A 21,315-nucleotide genomic window follows, 5' to 3' on the forward strand; every position below is an offset into this window, starting at 1 on the left:
TGTCACCACTGGCTTTCATCAACGAAAGATTTACTCTATGCTCCTTGTTCTCTCCGTGTAGTGAGAATGCGAGCAGTTAAGTGTAACGTTATGGATCATTTAGTTAGAAATGACTTGGTGAGATTTTAAGTTTACGAGTGTGAGCAGAATTTTAAAATTAGAATTAACATCATCATCATCATCATAGGTATTCTGCCATTATTGGCAGGCAACTGAAAAGCTTCATGCTCCACAGCTTTCAGCTAACTTCTTTGTCTTCACCTACGATATTTCTGTTTTGATATCATTCATCAATTGTAGTCTCCTTCGCCCCCTCCCTCTCTTTCCTGCCACCATACTCCCATGATATAGTTCCTTCTCACTCAATACTCGAACCAGTGTTTCTTCCTCTTTTTAATTACATCTAAAATTGTTCTTTTCTCCCTTGCTATTCCTTATATTTCCTCATTCCTTTTCTGCTCGACCCAGGCAATTGTCTCTATTCTTCTCAACACCCACATTTTGAAAACGTCCAGTCGTTTTTCATCATTTTTGCTTTATATTCATGATTCTGCTCCATAGAGTACAATGCTCCTCAGGAAACATTATGAGTCTTTTCCTTAACTTTATTCAATGACCCAGAAAATATACTTTTCTTCCTCCTAAAAGTTTCTTTCGCCACTGCTATTCTTGATTTTTATTTAACGTTCGCACTTCACTCATCATTTATAATTCTTCCCAGGTATAGAAATCCTCACCTGTTCTATATTTTCCCCGGGTATCGAAACTTACTGACCCTTTCTATATTCTTCACTTCTACTTGTATATCTGTCACTGACCGCTATGTTCCAATAAATATTTATTAAGATTCCATACGGCTCTACTACAGGTCTGACTCTAGTCAAAATCATAAACTGCATGCAAGATAAATGTAACTTCTAGAACTTACCTGATGATTCCTACTCGATCACCATCTACATTTCTTCGCCATACTTCACCAAATCCTCCAATATCCAGCGTTCCTTTTATTATTACAAAAAGAATTGAGCCCACTTGAACCATGATTTGAAAAGCGTCCGTCCATACAACAGCTTTCAAACCTCCCTGATAGACAAATATAATAAACAATGTTACAAAATACAAAATTATTAGAGACCATAGAGATTATAGAAACCCTTATTTATAGAGACTAATTTTATACCTTTTTAGGCATAATGTACAATCCTGTTTTTAAAATCGTGTCTTCTCACCACTCTTTAAAAAACGTATTATCAGAAGTGTACCTTCATTTAACAAGTAAGATTCTCATTTGTCTGTCTTCTGTTTAGTGTTGTAAAAAAACGTTTTTTTTTTCTGTGAAGTTTTTTTTCAATAAAAAACATCGTTCTTTTTCATTTTTTTTTTCAAATGTCTGTTTTTTTTCTGGCAACTATTATTTATTGATTTACGTCGCAGATTATTGAAATAATCAACAGGACTTGAGTCGAAGCCCTCGTAACTTACAAATCTTTTGTTTCTTTGCACCTATATACTAGCAAAATTGTGTGATTATTCTTTTCGGCCCCAGGTCATTTTTGGCGTTTTCCTACATCTTCAGTTAGTGACTTATTGCTCAAAAACTATTCATTCGATTGATATGGTTAAGGCCTTGTTTTTTAGAAAATGGATGTGGCTATTTTTTGGTGTACGTTGCATTGCAGTGTTGCCAACAGGTGGGAAATTATTGAGGGAAATGTAAGAATGAAAATTTACAAAAAGTTCCCTAACCGAATTTCAAAATTTTTTGTATCTAGCACCACTGCTGTTATATGGGTTCAAGTCACTCAAACAAATCTTTGTTGTGTTGACAAGGTACAGTGAAATCCTGAAGTCGCGGCTTCCATTCAAAGAGGGAAAGAAAAAATTCTGTCATACACATGAAATTTTGACACTTTTTACGCCTCAGAAGCAAAAATCAAATATGCCGAGGTACAGCTTCTCTAATTATCCTATTGAAACTTTTTATGGTGCGTTCTGTAGGGCAAAGAGGAAGCTTTCAGGTAGTGGTACGTTTGTTTCAATGTAGCCAGTAAGAGGGTAATAATAGAGGGGAAAAGGGAAATTTTCTGAATTTTTCACCTAATAGCGGGAATTAATTGTTTTGGCTGGAAACGCTGCCATCAGACAGACGAAAGCTATCTGAAAATAAACCGTAGTACTCCAAGAATATATCCTACAAGTATCATTGCGATATATAACAAAGTAAGCATGAAATTAAAAAAAAAAATCTCATTCTACTTCAGAAATTCACCATTGTCTTACCATTTCCAGAACACGGTGTATTATAAACCTCAACTGTACTTCCCGTAATTATTCTAGTGAAACTTCTTATGGTGCGCTGTGTAGACTAAAAATGAGGCTGTTAGAATGTAGCCAACAAGAAGGAAATAATAGAAATAAAAAGGGAATTTTTTCCCAAAATTTGCCCCTAAAATCTGGAATTAAAATTTTCTGTAGCTGGCAACACAACTATCAGACACACACAAACTATCTTAAAATAAGCTTTGGTATCCATCTAATATATCCTACAAGTATTGTGACGATATCTAATAAAGTAAGCATGTCAATAAAAAATATCTCATTCTACCTTTAAAAAAATCACAGTTATCTTTCCAATTGGAGAACAAGGTCCACTGTAAACCTCAACTGTACTTCCCCTAATTATCCTATTGAAACTTTCTATAGTGCGTTGTGTAGAGCAAAGACGAGACTTCTAGATACTGGTACGTTTGTTCCGATATAGCCAACAAGTGGGAAATAATATAGACAAAACATATAATTTTTCCAAAATTTCCCCCTAAAATCTGGAATTAAAATTTTCTGTAGCTTGTAACACTGCTACCAGACAGACGCAAACTATCTTAAATTAAACTTTGGTACACCACTAATATATCCTACAAGTATTATGGCGATATTTAAGGAACAAAGCTTCTAATTACCAAAAATCAAGGGTTAGAACCTAAATACGAATTTTACGTGCGCCCCCTAATTACCCCCTTGTAACGATCTGTACTTTCGTTTGTTAAGTAAGAACAAATGTTCGATTGGCGTAAGTTGATTTGCACTCAGACGTATAGGTGCGGATTTATAAACAAAAATGTCTAATTTTTTTGCACAAATATTGGAGAATTTTAATTTCCCTAATTGGTAACACTGCGCGCAGGCCCGTCCAATTGATGTCAACAGTTAGGTATCCATCCGAGGTATCTACCTGGCAAGTCTTAAGGATGTCTTTCTACAACGAAGGAAGCTACAGGGAAAAAAGTAAAGGAAATTCGAAATTAGAAAATTCTCGAATTTTTGACTGGGGTGAAATTTGAGAAGGAAATTCGACACCAGAAGAAAAAGAAATTAATATGATAAACTATAGTCCAACCATGTTTTGCAAGAATAATATCCCGATATCTTAATTAGTGTCCACACAGGAGCGGATTAAACAAGTGACACACCTGTGTGTGCCACTTTGGCCACCTGGGCCACCGAGTATACATTTGATTACATTTTTTTTTTACTACTAACTCGTGTTGTTGTTGTAGTTATAGTCTCGACTAATAATAATATCGTTGTAAACAATAACTTAATAAGGAAAATTTTCTCTCCTTTTTACATCTTAGTTCCAACACTGTTGGTGAGAAATGCAAGGTGTTTCAAAATAAATTTTGGGGTTTTAACTCTTCGTAGTACTTATTACATTTTACGTACAATTATAAGCAATACATCAAGTAAAGGAGCACCTCAAACAGTCTTTGCTACAAGTGTTCAATGTGAGATTCATTCGTCGCACGGCACACATCTAGTCGATAGGCGAGAAAGGCCCATAAACTTTCCGCCATATGGCACAAAACACATTCAATTTAGGGGAGCTTCGTTTCAACTGTACCATCTCCTGAGGATTTGCTGACGGCCAGATGCTAACATTATGAGTGTTCATATTAGCTCTTAGGTGAAATGTCGATTTATCACTGAAGACGACACGATCCAGAAAATCTTCATTGTTACAGGAATATTTCACTTGCGAAATTGGCACGTAAACCGTAGTCTGTAGGCTTTAGACCTGTAGCAACTGCAAACGATAAAGACGTAGTTGAAAGCGTCTGCTTAATATTCTTCACACAGACGGTTGCGCTGTACAGATTCAGTTTTTATTAAAACACAAAAAGCTTTCTGCTCTCTAGTCTCCATCTTCGCTACTTGCTCTTTCTAACGGCAGACAGAAGAAACTATGCATGTACATGCGTGCGTACAAAACTGTTTGAGTTGCTCTTTCATTTGATATAATATTTATAATTGTAAGTTAATTGTAATAGATACTGTAAAGTTTCAAAACCCTAATATTAATTTTGAAACACCCTGCATTACTTCAAATTGAGTCATCCTATATTCATGTCTTTTATATGCATATCATCAGGGGCGGTCCTAGTCAATTTGTCGCCTCATGCAATTGCATAATTTGCCGCCTCTCCCTTTCTCCAGAAAGAACAAATCTTAAAAGTCATGATTTTAAGTATGCTACTCCAGCATGAACAACAAAGGCGAGAGTAAGTGCAGTCGCACTCAGAAAGGCTTAAATACTTACTAAAAATGCAATTCCGTTGTGTCTGTTTTTTTCCTTTAAATATTAATCTATTATGTTAGTGAAAGATAAAGCAAACACACCTGCAGAGGAAAGATGGTAATCCTTTTTATAGAATTCACTATCGAGCTTCAATCTGAATGTATCAGTTTGCAATTCCAGTGCAACTAGCTCTTTTATCTTTATTTCTTGATTTTTTTCTACATCTTGTAACATTTTCTTAAAAAAAAAAACTTGTTTCTATCTTCAATGATAAGGAACTCGTTTCTGACAAAAACAAGATTAGTTTCATATCAGAACTGTGATAACTTACTAAATGGAACAGATATTCACTACTATTCGAGAATTGAATTCTTGCATTTGACAACAATCAAGCAATTTGTGCTCGGATTTATTCGACCATTTGCTTTAGCATTGTCCATGTGGTCTTAAACTAATGCAACCTAAACATAATTTATGAATGTAGTATTCAAATAGAAGGTCAGCTTAGTAAATGTAACTACCATCATCATGAAGTCTGTTTCCAACAAGAAATATTTAATTTAAATAATATACTTGTGACAGATTTTGCCGGACCATCCAAGCTTGCCGTTCCACGCAAATGCACGTGTTGCATACATGCAGTGGCATATTTAGGGGGAGCTTCCGGGCTTAAGCCCCCCGAAATCTTACGTACTGTAGTAAAATATATGAAATATCTTGCAGGATTTTCACATTTTTAGGCAAAGCCCCTCCCGAAACAAAATCGTAAATACTGCATATATGGTAGAGCCGGATCTGCATATCATATATATCTAGTCGACAAATTATTTATATATGATATTTAGAAAAATACTATTAGGCAAATTAGTATTAGTTTTTACCTTTAGACAAGTTATTGGAATTTTATACTGTTTGTGACATTATTTTCGTACTTATTAAAGCCTGCTTTCACAAAAAAAAAGAAAAGAAAAGAAAAGAAAAATTCATTTCTACTTTTATTTCTTAGTTGATATTGATGAAAACTGCTGAAACCCGAATTGTTAATAGGTATGGTATTCATGTAAATTGTAAAATATTTGTAGCGTATGAGTATCTAGCGTTTAGTTTATATTGCATTTTACGGTGATTACACCTACACAAAAATATTTCATACTTAAATAGACGTAAGATGCATTACAAATGACTACTTGAAATAAACGAGAGGCAATGTTTTTTTTTCTAAAAAAAACGTACATTTCTGAAAAAATACGAACCGTTTTTTTTTTTTTTCTATTTACAACACTACTTCTGTTCATGGATAACAGTGCAAGGCGTTTCTAATACATGTAGGTTGTCAGGGCTTCTGAAATAACACTGTACGTAGTATACGCAAAAACTATCAACATGCCCTGTAACTGTAGGCTAAATAGTGAACTAATTTCATGTCGTGAAAAAGTTTAATGGGATACTGAGAACAAATCAAAATTAAACATAATTATGTATATATTACCAAGTACCTCATGAGATTGAAAAAAATAACATTGAAGCTATGCAAAGCCGGGTCGTTAATTTATACCAGATCCTTATCTTAGCTAGGAATGCGCACGAGACGAGTCGAGACAGGATTTTCCTGACAAAATTCGAGTCGAGACATGGGTCTTCCAATAGAAAAATATACATTTTTCGAGTCGAGACATCACTTTTACAGCACATGTTCGAGACGAGACAGCCACAAATCTTGTCTCGTGCGCATCCCTAATCTTAACCTACATTGAACACAGTCTCTCGAAATAATAAAAAAAAAATGGCATATCCAATCGGATGCATCAGATTTAATTATAGTATTTTAAACTTCCAAGATAGCCAAAAAAAAAAAAACTAATTTTAAAGAACAATGGAGTGTGATAATTTTGCTTCAAAACTGAAATGTATGCAAGAGAATAAAGGTTTCAAACTTGAGCATAAAAAATTTCTTTTGCTTTTAAAATGACACAAAAAATTAGTCCTTTACTTCAAGTTATTCTTGTCAGATTTTCGACGCCCTTTTGGAGAGCAAGAAGAACATTTTTCGAAAATTTTTATCATTTTCCAAATATTATCAATTTCCGTTTAAAAAATCAGCCTCTGATCTAGAGATACCCCTCCCGTTTTTTTTTTTTTTTTTTTTTTTTTTTTTTTTTTTTTTTTTTTTTTTTTTTTTAGTTCAAAATTTCATCGTTGTATTTGGTACATGCAACTTGGTGCGGCATGTTTTCGTTCCAATACTCTATGTACAGAAATGGAAGAAAGTATTCTTTCGCCAAAGTCACACGTAAGAGAAAAAGCTCCAACCCCGCTCAGAAAATTTTATAGGCATGTGTCAATGTTTTATGATTTATTGTGCGATGTTTTGTTTTCAGGCGAACCACAGGTGATCAAGTAAATAGTCTCGAGGCTTTCGTTTACCTCCACTGAATATAAAGAAATTAAGAGAGAAAAATTTCTGAAGGAAACCAAATAAAATATTTATCTGTCCCTTATGACTGAGCGTTTGAAAACAATATTCTGGAACATTCAATTTTTCCCTGTCCTGTGTGAGTTGGGCGAAATAATTTTTCCTTTCGTTTCTGTAGAACACGAGACCACTTAATGGCCTGATACCAATTAATGGTGTCACCTTGTATAATTTACTGTAAGCTATTAATAAACTTACCAGGGTTGTATAGAACATGCATACTAAACAAACTGCAGGTGCAATGATGTGAACACTCGCCCCACTGGCTTTAAAATAGAACGAAGAAAAACAGATAGATATTAGTGTTGTGCCCATTACTTGCCTTACTTTTTGCTTTAAAAAAAGGTTAAGTTTACATTGATTAGATGACATTTCTAGCTTATAGACGAAGATATTTTTTAAAAATCTAGGAAAAGTGTGTAAATTTTATTATTTTCTTTACTTAGCATATTTTGTTTTAAATCATTATTCTAGTGTTTATTAAATTTTCTCTCTGAGTACACTCATTTTTCAGAACAAATATACGAGTAAATAGACCTGTTAGACATCTAAGCAGCATAAACCTAACCATGAACTCTGCTATTAGATGTGCATACTAGTGCTTCTACAACTCTTTGATAAGTAAAACAAGTTTAATTTTTACACTATACCTGATATATATATCAGACAGACAAAACGTCCAGTGCTTATAGGCCTAAATCAGAAACAGCTGAGAGTAGAGAGATGAAACAAAAACAGATAGGAACGATGACAAAGCATATCAAGTGGTGTTGTTATGGTGATTCTCAGGGAACTCCGTGAAGGGGGCCCAGGTGCCAACTTCAAATTGATACAGGACTTTTTGCGGCTATTTTGAAAACGTTGACCAGAAATCGAAAATTGTTTCCTACAAAAGTTGTTTCGTTCTACAAGGACTATTGAATGAGGTATGATTCAATACATGTTCCCATTCGAAAATTTGAAGTTGGCCCCTAAGCCCCCTTGAAGGAAGGGCCCTGGAGGTCACCATAACAACACCATGTGATGTGCCCTATGACATTTTCTATCTCAGTTTTTGTTTCATCTTTTTATTCTCGGCCATTTCGGATTTATAAGCACTGGATGTTTTATCTGATACAGGATCCACTTTTTGCGGCCATTTGGAAACGGTGGCCCAAATCGAAGATTGTTTCCTACAAAAGTTGTTTCGTTTTTCAAGGACTATTGAATGAGGTATGATTCAATACATGTTCCTTTTTGAAAATTTGAAGTTGGCCCCTGGGCCCCCTTGAAGAAAGGGCCCTGAGGTCACTACAACAACACCATGTGATATGCCTTATGACATTTTCCTATCTCAGTTTTTGTTTCATATTTTTATTCTCAGCCGTTTCGGATTTATAAGCACTGGACGTTTTATCTGAAACGCCCTATACAGGATGGTAGGTAACTTCACCGACAAACTTTGGGAGGCAATTCCTTATACGAAATGAAAGAAAGAAAAAAGTTCTAATAAACATGGGCCGAGAAACGTCTCCGTTCAGAGTTATGATCCATTGAAAATTCGAAAAATCACTTTTCAAAACCCCCTAACTTAGAAACTATAGGACCTATCCCAAACGATTTAGGGAATTACACAGGAACTAGTATGTGGTCTATCTAAATATCCATGTTTTACCATCCTCCGTTATCGGCGAAAGGAACTGTAAAAAGGAAGTTGAAGTATAGGAATACTCATTTAAATACTAATGATGCGTTCGTTTCGCTGGTACCGGTGAATTCTGAAACATGGATATTTAGATAGAGCGTATACCAGTTCCTGTGTAATTCCTTAAACCGCTTGGGATAGGCCCTATAGTTTCTAAGCCAGGGCGTTTTGAAACGTGATATTTCGAATTTTCGGTAGTTCATAACTCTGAAAGGAGACGTTTTTCGACCCATGTTTACTAGGACTTTTTTCTTTCATCTCGTATAAGGAACCGCCTCCTAAATATATATATACGTAGGCTATAGTATACATAATTTTATACCTTGAGAAAAAGCCAGTGCCGGTGCATATAGAACAATTGGCATCTTTAATATCTGCAAAGAGAAATCATTATAGGTTTTAATAAATCAATCAATAAATTATTTTTTTTTTAATATACAAGAAATTGTGTTAAAACACACAATACATACTATACACGAGATTATATTTTATTATTATTATTATTATTATTATTATTATTATTATTATTATTATTATTATTATTATTATTATTATTATTATTATTTACTTTTAAACATTATTAGTTCATAAGTCAGTTTTGTGTTAATATGGAATATGTGCAATTTGACAATACAATTTAACTTGAAGATGGTTATAGAACTTAAGTTTGTTGGATTGGGTTGTGTTTTAAATTTATCCTCGAATCCTATAGTTCTCAATTGCAGCCTGTTTTGCCATTTCCCAAATTTTCCCTTTCACTGTGATTTCTAATATGTCCTTAAGGATACAGATTCTTCTCACGCAATGTCGTAATCAGTTTCTGTTTTCAATTATACCTCATATTTTTCCCAGTAGTTTCCAATTTATTTTTCGTTTACTTAGTTATCTTCTTTACTTCTTCACACCCACATTTTCAAACCTCCTGGTTGTTTTTCGTAGTTTCTGAGTAATATCCATGTTTCTGCCATTACAGAATACAATACGAAATATTTTCTGAGTATTTTTTCTTAACTGCTAATTCAAAGACCGACCAAACATACTTCTTTTCTTTCAAAATGGTCTCTTCTTAATTTCTATTTTTTGCATTTATTCTAAGTCTACATTTCATGCCTTCACTAATGATAGTATAGTACGTGACCAAAAATTAGTTCTATGTTTTCCTTCCTACTTCTGTATTTCTTACACACCTCTTCATTCCAAATATCATTGCTTCTGTCTTTGTAACGTTTATTGTCATAGAAAATTCTAATGTTTTCTTCAAGTTTTCCAACACTTTATTAATTTTCTTTTCAGATTGTCCAACAAGTGTCACATCGAGGAATATAATGGAGCGTATACAGGGATTTATGGCGGATGTAGACCTGATATGCTTATGATTCAGCCAGGGGCGGATCCAGGGGGGGGGGCGATCGGGGCGATCGCCCCCCCCCCAGAAGAGGAAACTTTTTTATTTTTTATATATAAATAAAACCCATCCCAAAGTTTGGAGTCCTTAAAAGTAGCAGTATGACAACACACCCTCCCCCCCAGAAGTCGGTCCTGGATCCGCCCCTGGATTCAGCATATACTTACTGTAAACAAGAGACGTAATATAGATAGTAGGAGCATTTTGAAAATGGTCAAGCGTATATCAATCTAAAATTCTGCAAATACATCACTGGTCATGTCATCTGTGAAATCGTAAAATCTAATTGTCTTATGTCCTACCAAAACTTTTTTTTCCTTATGTGGTCCCTTTTTCTTCAGTATCTCTCGTAATATATATATATATATATAAAAGTTGGTGAGAGGCAGTGGTGACGTTAGAGGTAAGACAAGGGGACAACCACGGCCTCCTGCCTAAATCTGTTTCCTTTCCTCCTCCAGCATATTGCAGTGTAGGTCAAGCAATACACCGTATTTCAAAAAGAATGCTCTGATTTTGGACGGTAATAATTAAGGAATATGGGATGTACCGGCAAGGAAATAAGCGTTGTTTGAATGGGCGTGGCCTAGAGTTTTAGAAAATCGCCGTTAGATGTCAGTCAGAAGTAAGATGCCGTTAGATGTCAGTCAGAAGTGAGATGCCGTCCGCTCAAGAGGAGGCGTTTTGTGTGCTGAAGTTTGCAAAGACTGAGTCAGTGATTTCGGTCCATTTCGCCGGCGTCTTGGCATTATTCCGCCTGCACCCAAAAACATTGGTAATCGTTTGTATCGCCAATTTGAAGAGGTAGGATACTTGTGCGAAGGTAAGAATCCTGGTCGGAAAATATTGTGTAAAGTTTATGACGAATTTAGCTATCGTCTAGATGTTGTTTGTGCTGCTGGTGGTGGACGCATAGAGCATTTGTAATAGCATAGCAAACACTTGAAGATTTTGTGAGTATTTTGCAATTTATTCCATTTTTGCAGTATGTTTTATCAATACATATGGATTTTTAAAATCAGGTCGTTCCTTTTGAAACATTCTGTATAATCTATCCATTTCGGTATATAAAAATAGTTGCCCTCCCAAAAATTGTGGCCCTTCACTCCCCTCCCTCTTCCTAAATACATTAAAGCTGGTGTCGCAACTGGTGAGAGAAAACATTCTTGTCGAAATTTCCTTTCAGTCGAACTCTCTTCTGTCATTTCTTTCCCTATTTCAAAACTTACATATTGTTTCACATATAATTTAAGAATATTAAAGATAGAAAAAAATAAATCATTGCTGTTAAAAACAACCTAAATTTCCAATCGTGCTTAGAAAATTCAACTAATTCTACACTTTCGTGCTAATTACGTGCTAAATACATAATAAAATATACGTTTTGCTACTCACCGACACGAGAAAGAAAAGAAAAGAACCCAATGTTCGTATGTGATAATTAAATCGTCTCTCCAGATACTGAAATTGAAAATAAGTCTTTGTTAACATTGTGAATGAAGGAACTTCATGTGATGCAATATATTATACGTACTGCATGTGCACAAGTGGCCTAGAGTGGCCTAGTGTGCACAAATGGCGTATGATTAGAGTCATACTAAATACCTGACTACTGTAGGAAACATATGTTAGTCGAACTCTAGAATGGCACTAATCACAGTTCACAATGTCTCTGCATAAGGCTCATTATGTCTACATAAACATTGAAAATAAAATTTTGCTAATACAGGAAAACATTCCATAATATTTTTTTTTTGAAAATAACCGAATAAAAATAAAATAAAAAGCACACACTTATATTTAGATAAAAAGCGTGAATAGTTCTGGTCAAGGATTGGTTTCTGATATGGCGATACAATTTGTACCTTTAGGTCTGATTGAGAGATACCAACGGGCATATTCCACAACTACTTGCGTCGACGTAACGCAAAATTTGCGATTTGGTTTCCGATAATCAGCATAGCAGTTATAATGATTTTTTTTCGATTTTCTGCGTTGTGTTGCTGTACGCAGACATTTGCGAAGAAAGTACGGAACGATCCCCAAGTCTCTGTTTTTACCTTCCTGCACATGGTCACAACAATCAGGCAAGGAGAACTGTTTCTATGGCAACAGCACGTTCAGCCAATTATAGTGGCTCATTTCTCTCGTTCTGTATAACAAATGCACATTGTTTTAGTCGAATGTCAATTTGAGTAGTGGACCTGCTGGTTATTGAGAACATTCTTTTTAGTTCTCTTTTGTGTCATTTGATTTTTTACAAAACGGAGATTTACTTGCAGTGAATAATTTCGTGTTTCAATACCCAACGCAAAAGCTGGCAACAAAGCATTAAGTTCCACGTGGGCGCAGCGAGCTGTCAAAAAGGACAAGGTCTATCAATTGCAATATAGTTCAAACAGTAATTTACAGAAAATATTAAAAAAAAAAAAAAAAAAAACGCTGAAATATGTCTTGAATTATTTAAAATGAAAAGTCCGAACCCCAAATTTCATGCCTGTAACCGTAAAGAATTTCGAAATGTGGTCCACATGTTACAACCATTTTAACCCCACCTTTCATTTCTTCCCGCCTGTTTTTCCTTTTTTCTACGAGAAATTTCAAATAAACGCTGAAGCACATGTTTATTATATTAAATGAGAAGTCCACATACTAAATGTCATGTCTCTACCCTTCAGAGATTCGGAGATGTGGACATTTTACTATCATAATTGCCACAACCTCTACACTTTACCTTCTCTTTAAAAGAAAACATCATTAACAGTGAAACACATCTTTAATTATTATTTCAAATGAAAATACAAATTTCATGTTTTCTTCTAATCTTTTTTCTTCCCTTCTAAGAAAAAAATATATTTAAAAAATAATGAAACACGTCTTTAGTTATTTTAAATGAAAAGTCTACATATAAAGTCAATGTAGACCTGTATTTAAAGAATGTTAATGATAATACTATAACATTTACTATAACATTTTTGTGATTTAGTGATGCCCAAGTGGATTATGTACGATTTTAGAATCGGAGAAACGACACAGAGAAACAGACAGAGCAAAAGAGGAGGAAAATGGAATAAGGAACTGTTGTCAGTGTACAAGTAGCAATGGATCCATGAGAAGTGTATCTGCAAAACCATCGAAAACGCATCCAATATTCTTATTTATTTATTTCGGAAAACAACAGTCACATGCCTAACCTGTTAGTATTGCAGTTGCATCATCAATTGCAGGTCATCTAAAATAAGAAAGGAAATAAGGAAACTGTGAGGATATAGATCCTCAGTTGGACATAAGCGCTCTAATTCATGGTTATTGGTATTTTTAGAAGGAAAGATCGAGACCCTTTTAAGCCTTGAAGACCCAAGGGCTGTGTACAGATGTAAATGCTTCACACTTTGAAAACTTATGGGCGTAATACATTCAATGCACATTCCCTCCCTTTTCTTCCCCAGATTGTTCCAGGGGTACTCATTTAAAAGAGACTGGCAACGTAAGAGCTACGGTGGAATTAGGGTAATCGTATCTAGCCCACTTAGTTGGCGCTATTGCCAATCTATACGGTGTTTATAGCTATTATACTATACAGGTTCATCGTAATATTTGGACAAAAATTTTAGTATTACAATGTTCTCATACGTACCTCATACGTTGATGTGAGTTTCAATTCGTAGAATATAGGCATGTACAAGAAGCAGATAGCCTCGCCCGCAAGAACGAACCCGACGATGGCAATCAGATACTGGGACCCATAAGAATAAACTTCTGCTGTGGTGCCTAACATCATTACGCTCGACGTAAAACTGATGTAAAAGAAACAATACAGTTAACCTACATGAACATTATAAAGCAAAATACTCATTTGATGCATTTTAGTGTTTTTGTTCTATTTATTGTAACTGTGATAAATACATATAGTTTAGTTAAAAAGCAATACATTTATAAGTGTAACAGTTTCCAAAATATTGTAGGATCTTCATCAGACGCAAATCGACGTGAAGAAAATACAATATGAAAGCTGTTAGTTTCTTTTCAACATAAGGGCATTAGCTTTCCACAATTAGCAACAGTAAATGTAATTATTGTTTACAAAGTCTAATAGTATTTCAATAGGAATTATTCGCTCTTTTTATTAGGATTAAGCGATGGGACTTAACCCGTCAGTCCGTTACTTCACTCGATAACTTTTGAACGAAAGTAAATTTTTGAATCTTTTTTTTTTTTTTTTGCAATAGAACGATTATCTCGGCCGAGTTTCTTAATGTAGTAAATCTCTTAATATATTCCGGGTAACAGTAACTCTAACGGTGGCCATCCATACGCCTTTTAAAATTTATAACATTCCCTACCTTCTATGCAACATGCACAGTGGCAAAGAAATGCTGGTTGCCTATTATTAAAGGATATGCAGCTTTACTGCAAAATGAGCCTCTGAGTAGTCCATCTTCTTATCCTCTTTCCTATCTTTAGCAGAGTTTATAATTGTTATTGAACACTGTCCGCCTTCTTTAATTAGAACTTCCTTCTAACGGCGCTTGGAAACTATTACTGCTTCGCCCTCCCACTTTTGGATTTACATCTAATAGAAACAAGCAATATCGATGAACATTAAACCTTAAAAGTTTGTTACATGCAGTCCCTTAATATATAAGGCACTGTGACTTCCTATAGTGTAAAAGCAAAAAAATATTTTACACAGTCTTAGAAGGCATTATCATCACAGATATTCTGCTATTATTAGTAGATCACTTTGCTGGAACTAAAAAGCTTCCATCCTCCTCGGTCTTTAGCTGATCTTTTGTCTTCACGTACGATTTTTCTACTTGAGTATCGACCATTGACTGTATTCACCTCTCCTTCCTTTTCCTTCCATCCTATAAACCCTTTTGAACCAATGTTCTAACCAGATTTTCCTCCTATTTTTAATTACATCTAAAATTGTCATTTTGTCCCCTAGTATCTCCAACCCTTCCTGATTCATTTTACGTTCGATCAAGCTGATTCTTTCCAGTCTTCTCCGTACCCATATTTTGAAATGGTGGTGCAGAAACGAACAATTTTAGATTTTATTAAGAAGAGGAAGAGAAACTGGTTGGGACATTGGCTAAGAAGGAACTGTATCATGAGGAACGTGCTATAGGGTATGGTGGCAAGAAAGAGAGGGAGAGGGCGAAGGAGACTACAATTAATGGACGATATCAAACAGAGAAATAAATTGTGCGTGAAGACGAAGAGGTTGGCGAAAGACCATGGAGCATGGAAGCTTCGCAGTTGTGGAAAGTGAGCCTTCAATAATGGCAGAATACTTATGATGATGATGATGATGATGATGTAAAATATGGTGGACAATAGAAGTGAAAGGAAGAAGGAAAGGCCGTAATTTACTTCAAACCAGTGGCTGCTCTTGAGAAAAATCATATCAGTAAAACAATTTTGTCGTTAAAATTAAGAAAATAAAACTTACCTAATATTATAATTATTGTATAGCATTATACTATTAGGTAAGTTTACTTTTGTACCGATAAAATTTGTAATTTTAACCGGTGTAACTTCTCTAAAGAACCTCTACTGCTTCAAGCCCAAGAAGTTTGAAGTGCATTGGAAGTTTTAAAATCAGTGCAAGGGGCCTTCACGTGATATCAGAATACTATTAACGAAAGAAACCCCTTTCACCTTACCTGGCACACAAAGACATAGCAATGGGTATCATTGGCATCTGTCTGTTGCCCATAAGAAATTCGGACGCTGTCTTCTGCTTCCCTCCAAAGCACCCATAATAGACTCCGATGAGCGAGGAGATGACCAGCATCCCAACGAAGACGGTATAGTCCAACCAACCGAAGCGCATCGACGCTGCATTCTCCTCCACAGAGTCCATCTCGACTGATGCTATTAAAAGGGATTCAATCACAACATACAGAATTGTTTTAGCAGTCAAAAGGAAAATGACTTTTATATAAGTAAAGCGATTCTAAATTACACTGGCAACCATTAACTCGAAATGCAGCTTTCAAAGACTAGTCATGTTTATTAACCAAGACTCCTCGTAGCACACAAAATACATCTTCAGTCACAACTCCATTTTCAATTACATAATGCAATCTTTGACAGTAAATCCTGTTAGGGATATATCTCAGTATTCAGTTAATGCCTCCAAAGTATTTATCAATACATGAGAGATGGTTCAAGTACATCTGACGTAATGACTAGTGCCTATGCCTTTCGTACAAGAGGTCCGAGATTCAGTCCTGATAGGAGAGCATCAAACGTATTACAGTAGTTCAAATCGTACATTAAGCTCTTAATCTTACGGAACATAACCTCACGAAAAATGATCTAAAAGATCTGCCCTGACATTATCTATTTTTCAATTGCTTTTGTTACAAACATCGGAAAACTTAATATAAAAGAAAAGGAGTTACCTGCTTTAGAAACCAAATACAAGGAAATTAAGACTCATACCGCCTTATGCAGAGTCGTAGTGACGTATGATTAGTGTCATACTAAAGGCCCGACTACTGCAAGAAACATATGTTAGTCGAACTCTTCAGTATGGCACTAATCACGCGTCAGAACGACTCTGCATAAGGCCCAACGACTTTTGATAGAGATTATCTGTGTGATTTTTCGTCCCTCTTATTAACTTGTTGATAAAATTCTAAATGAGGCCATTTAATACAGACTACAATATGCTTTAAAGAAACTCCGTTGTAATTTACTACTGTACTTTGGTAGTTAGTTTAATCGCCTTTGAGATGCAAGTCACTAGACTTTACTGTCTGTGAGAATATATTATGTGATCCGGATCCTACATCAAACTATAGATTTATAAGTTACCATCTAATAGACATCTTGTATATGAAAGTTTCTCTTGCGCTGTTCTGTAGAAAATATCTTTATTGGTATTAATAGAGTCGGTTAGGAACTTCTAGTTGCCTGTCTTTCTTCTTTTGGAGTAAAAGTTGGCTCTGAAAGTATTCGACATCTCAAATATTATTTTCAGTTAAGAATAGAGATACTTTTCACCCCTTTTCCTCCTCTTACGGCCCTTTATTCCCTTAATCTGGTCCTCAATACCCTTCTGTGCTCTTTCACTACTACTTTTTAAGATTTTATTCCAAATTCCCTGTTCATCGTGAACTGAATGTTCTGACTTTGTGTGCTAATTTTGACAAGATCAGGCAGCTTGTGCTTTCCCTGGATCCAAATGACGTAGTTGGAAACGTCTACAAAGAGGTTTTAAGTCCAAATAGAAACGAACTTACGTTTAAATACTTAGAGATGCTTAATGTTGTTAGGTACAACCAGTGTCGTATTTAGGGGGGTGGCTATCGGGCTCAAGACCCCCCGAAATAAATTTGTTATATGCACAACTTCATTAAAATTTGTCGGCACCCAAAAGGAAATATATAAGTGCTTACTCACGTGTTGTGCCTAGCCCCCCACGAAACAAATTCCTGAATACGCCACTGGGAACAGCGCTTTATGTTTTCCTCCCTAAGGGATACAGTCTACTCAATATGTATAGCGACAGCGATACATGGTTTAAATTAAGTTCTTTTCGATTGGGTAAAAGGGCAATTGTCAAAATAGTTAACGGAAACATCTTTTGGTGTTTTTCTTCACCTTATTTAGCACCTTTTCCCTTGTCTCTAAAAATCCTAATCCTACGGTTATTAATAACAAAATGGTCAATTTCTTCTTAACAATTAACTCTTCTCTACTACCATTCTTTCCGAAGCATTGTTAACTGCTAAAAATAACTTAAAATATTGTTTTTTAAAATTATTTTTCTGATTAGCCACTGAGTATTTTAAAACATAAACTACTAGCAGAATACCCTTCTTCGCACGGGGAGAATGCATTACATTTGTATATAAAGGACTCAATTTGGGTTTAAACATGGAAAGTGTCACTGTTCGTCTCAGAGGCTCCGAAAACTATGGATTTGACACTAATATAGGTTATTTTCGATCATTTTTAAATACTTCCCCCTCCCGTAAGTTGTTCCGTCAAAGTGAAATGATAAAAACCATCCCAGGCTCAAACCTCATCTATGTTGAAAATTTGATCAAGATCTCTCAAGTGGTCCGAGAGGTACGAAGTTACATAGTGACTTTTATATAATGTATGCATATATTACTTATATTAGCACCGAGCCTGTATGACACGGACCCTGTTGTTTAAACGTATCCAAGGATAATACTCTCGCCGAAAATCGAACCCAGGATCACGTGCATTAGTCATTCGGCCATGAAGGAGCATCTACTGTATTTGCAAGGTTAAATGCAGATATAGCAATTAAATATTAAATCACATATAACAGTTCAACGCATTTACCAGAAATGTGTAATAGAATCATTTTTGACTTGTACAAAATATATTTTTATATATATTTAGAGCTTTGATATTCATATACTTAACAAGAATTTTAGGAATGATCAAAAAGAAATGGATCCAAAGATTGCGATCTTGGCCAATAATTAGTTTTTGGATCAGGAGCCACAAAATTTTTGAACGGCCCCTAAATCGAGTTTTCGTATATTTTACGAAATAAGCACATCATACTGAGTTAACTAATAGTTTGGGTTTGTCTACACTATAGTAGTTCTCCAGATATAAGGCGTATAACAAAATTTTTTATTGAAATATATTGGATCTTTGGATAAAAAAAAAAGTATAATCAAACAGTAAAGGCCCATAACCAATCACGAGGCCCGCAGTATTATTTCTTTATAATTGTAGATTTTGTTCCTTTAGTCATTATTATGGCACTGTATTCCAAAATAATAATTTTAAAAATATTATTTACAACTGAAATGTCAGCAGAAAATAATGTGTAGATAAGTAGGTTTGTAAAAATAGATCATATATTAACTGTTTAGGCCTAAACAACTGTAAAATTCTGTAACATGTTTAAAATAAAACGTTCTAAAATATGCTTACCTATTTTTTTAAATGTTATTGTACTATGAAGATAATATATCCTAGCTACAGAACTAAATGATTAGAGGAAACGTGAACACTGTTACTAATTTGTATACATAATGGGAAGAGTTTTAGACTAAAATTTCTTTTTCTACTTTAGATATCATTTCCAGTATAACTGCGAGATTAAACATTTTCTGTTATCTGGAACAAATAGTCCTTTTGTCTGAACTTGAACTTAGCTATAAATTAAAGTCTAACATGAATTCGAAAACTCAGCATGACTTAACCTAAAAGAACATTTGCATTATTGCATAATGTCAACACTGAAGGACGTTTCTTCCGAATTGGGTACGAATTGCAATTCAGTGAAGAACGATAAACATTTTCTGTTTAATACGTCAATGCATAACCTTTTTCCAAAAATGACAAGATGGTGATTTTTCAAATTTCTATCAAAGTAAATAGATACATTGGTAAACTAAATAAGTCCTTCTACTTTATTTTTATTTACCTGTAACTGCTGCTTTAATTATTTCTGAAGAAAAATGAAGATCTATCTATAATCGCTCATAAAATTCAACTAAACACATAGAAGATTGAAAATAAAATAAGACAAGAATTTTAGAAATGATAAAAAAAAAAAAAAACATCAAAAGACTGTGATCTTGGCCAATAGTTAGTTTTTGGATCAGGGGCCACAAAAGTTTTGAACGGTCCCTAATCGAATTTTCGTATCTTTTACGGAATAAGCATATTATACGGAGTTACCGGAAAATCATAGTTTGGATCTGACTACACTGAGAAAAATCCGTTATCCGGACAGCGGTATGTTGTACAAATATATGGAATCCTTACGTTTAGTACGGAAATCTGTATGGAGCATACGTTATCCATATACTACATAATTACTGCCTTTTTCTCACTTAGATATTACATCATGTTGCTGCAGGATGTCTGACATCGAACAAACTTCCGTATATTACATATGTATACGTATATTATATACGTCAGCTATATATTTCATACATCCATCTGTATGTGAGATTCTGACCGCCCATGGACAGTTCTTTCTTTCATCATGAGTGACGTCATTGAACAAAGAACAACTGTCGTTTTCTTGCGGGTCGGTTTATGCATATCGTGTCACGGCGTGGGAGGTCGTAACACCCTTCATTCTATATCTTCTACTTTATACTTTTAATACTTTACTACGTAACACGATCTTATTAATTTATTATACGCTTCATATATTTACTAACTATCCAACGATATTTGTTGCCTCGGGCATTAAATTGGTGAAGAAGAAGAAGAAGAAGAAGAGTCATTTACTGAACTAGGTTTGTTTACAGCTAAAAAGAACAAAGGAAGGAAACAAAAGCCTGAGTAAGTACAATAGTTAACTATAACATTAATTAAATATTCCTTTAATTACCGATTACTTTAGTATAACTCTCTTTAAGCTTAATAAATCACTAACATGTTAACGTGACTTCTGGTTGCAACTCTTCCTATTTTAACCCGTTAGTTAAGAAGAAAGAATGGGCGAATCTGAATTTTGAGAATTCTTTGAACATTGGCGCTTATAAACTTTTTCTACATTTCAAGGTGCACAAAGTAAATGTTGTGTTTATTTATTTCTTTTTAGACGGTCCCTTCCTCGGAGGAGAATTACTATAACATAGAGTAAATCTCATAACTTCATAACATGTTTGCTTAGAAACCGTTTTCAGCGCGAATATCGTCTTCGTGTAGTCTAAAAGACTGTTAGCCATTTTTGCTAGAATATTTTCACATAAAGCTTTTTGTTTAACGTCCTGCGATTATCCACCAAGGTGATGATGAGATAGGTGATAATGGTTGCAAAAAGAAAGTGGGGTGGAACGGAAGAATCTTAAGAGTAATCACGCACACAGTGTTTGCCCACCAAAAGCTCACTTGACAGTAGCTGGAATCGACCCATGGACCCAAGGCGTCAGAGGTGAGAACTCTACCGGGTCCAAGATTTGTTTCGTGAAACACTCTGAAGGGAGGGAATCAATTTGTAAAAATAGTCGAGTAGCACAGAGAGTTAAGGCACCAAATGTGATGGGGCGGAAATTATTATCAGTCAACTTTACTTAGTTTTACTATGCATGCAAATTTACTAGCTTATCTGACCTACTTGTAAGCGCGTAACATTCCAGTTTTTGACGTTTCAAATCTGAAAATATTATGTTGATAGGTTTTCGTGATAAATACTTTCAATATAGAAAAGT

At 34.8% G+C, this 21,315-nt stretch overlaps 1 protein-coding gene across 1 annotated transcript in view; it reads right to left on the bottom strand.

Moving 5' to 3' along the window:
- Positions 1–19,211, bottom strand: part of LOC145676736 (sodium-coupled monocarboxylate transporter 2-like) — a 56,522-nt gene extending 37,311 nt beyond the window's left edge. Inside the window, exons 1-7 of the mRNA XM_081747548.1 lie at positions 19,076–19,211; positions 15,808–16,018; positions 13,773–13,932; positions 11,531–11,596; positions 9,053–9,104; positions 7,245–7,312; positions 929–1,083 (exon numbers count right to left, since the gene is read on the bottom strand). Of these exons, the coding sequence (XP_081603674.1) occupies positions 929–1,083; positions 7,245–7,312; positions 9,053–9,104; positions 11,531–11,596; positions 13,773–13,932; positions 15,808–16,007 (701 nt within the window). The 5' untranslated portion in view covers positions 16,008–16,018; positions 19,076–19,211. The remainder of the gene's footprint in view (positions 1–928; positions 1,084–7,244; positions 7,313–9,052; positions 9,105–11,530; positions 11,597–13,772; positions 13,933–15,807; positions 16,019–19,075) is intronic.
- Positions 19,212–21,315: the final 2,104 nt, after the last annotated feature.

Source organism: Thermobia domestica, unplaced genomic scaffold, assembly GCF_964235325.1.
Source record: "Thermobia domestica unplaced genomic scaffold, izTheDome1.hap1.1 HAP1_SCAFFOLD_313, whole genome shotgun sequence".
Taxonomy (NCBI): domain Eukaryota; kingdom Metazoa; phylum Arthropoda; class Insecta; order Zygentoma; family Lepismatidae; genus Thermobia; species Thermobia domestica.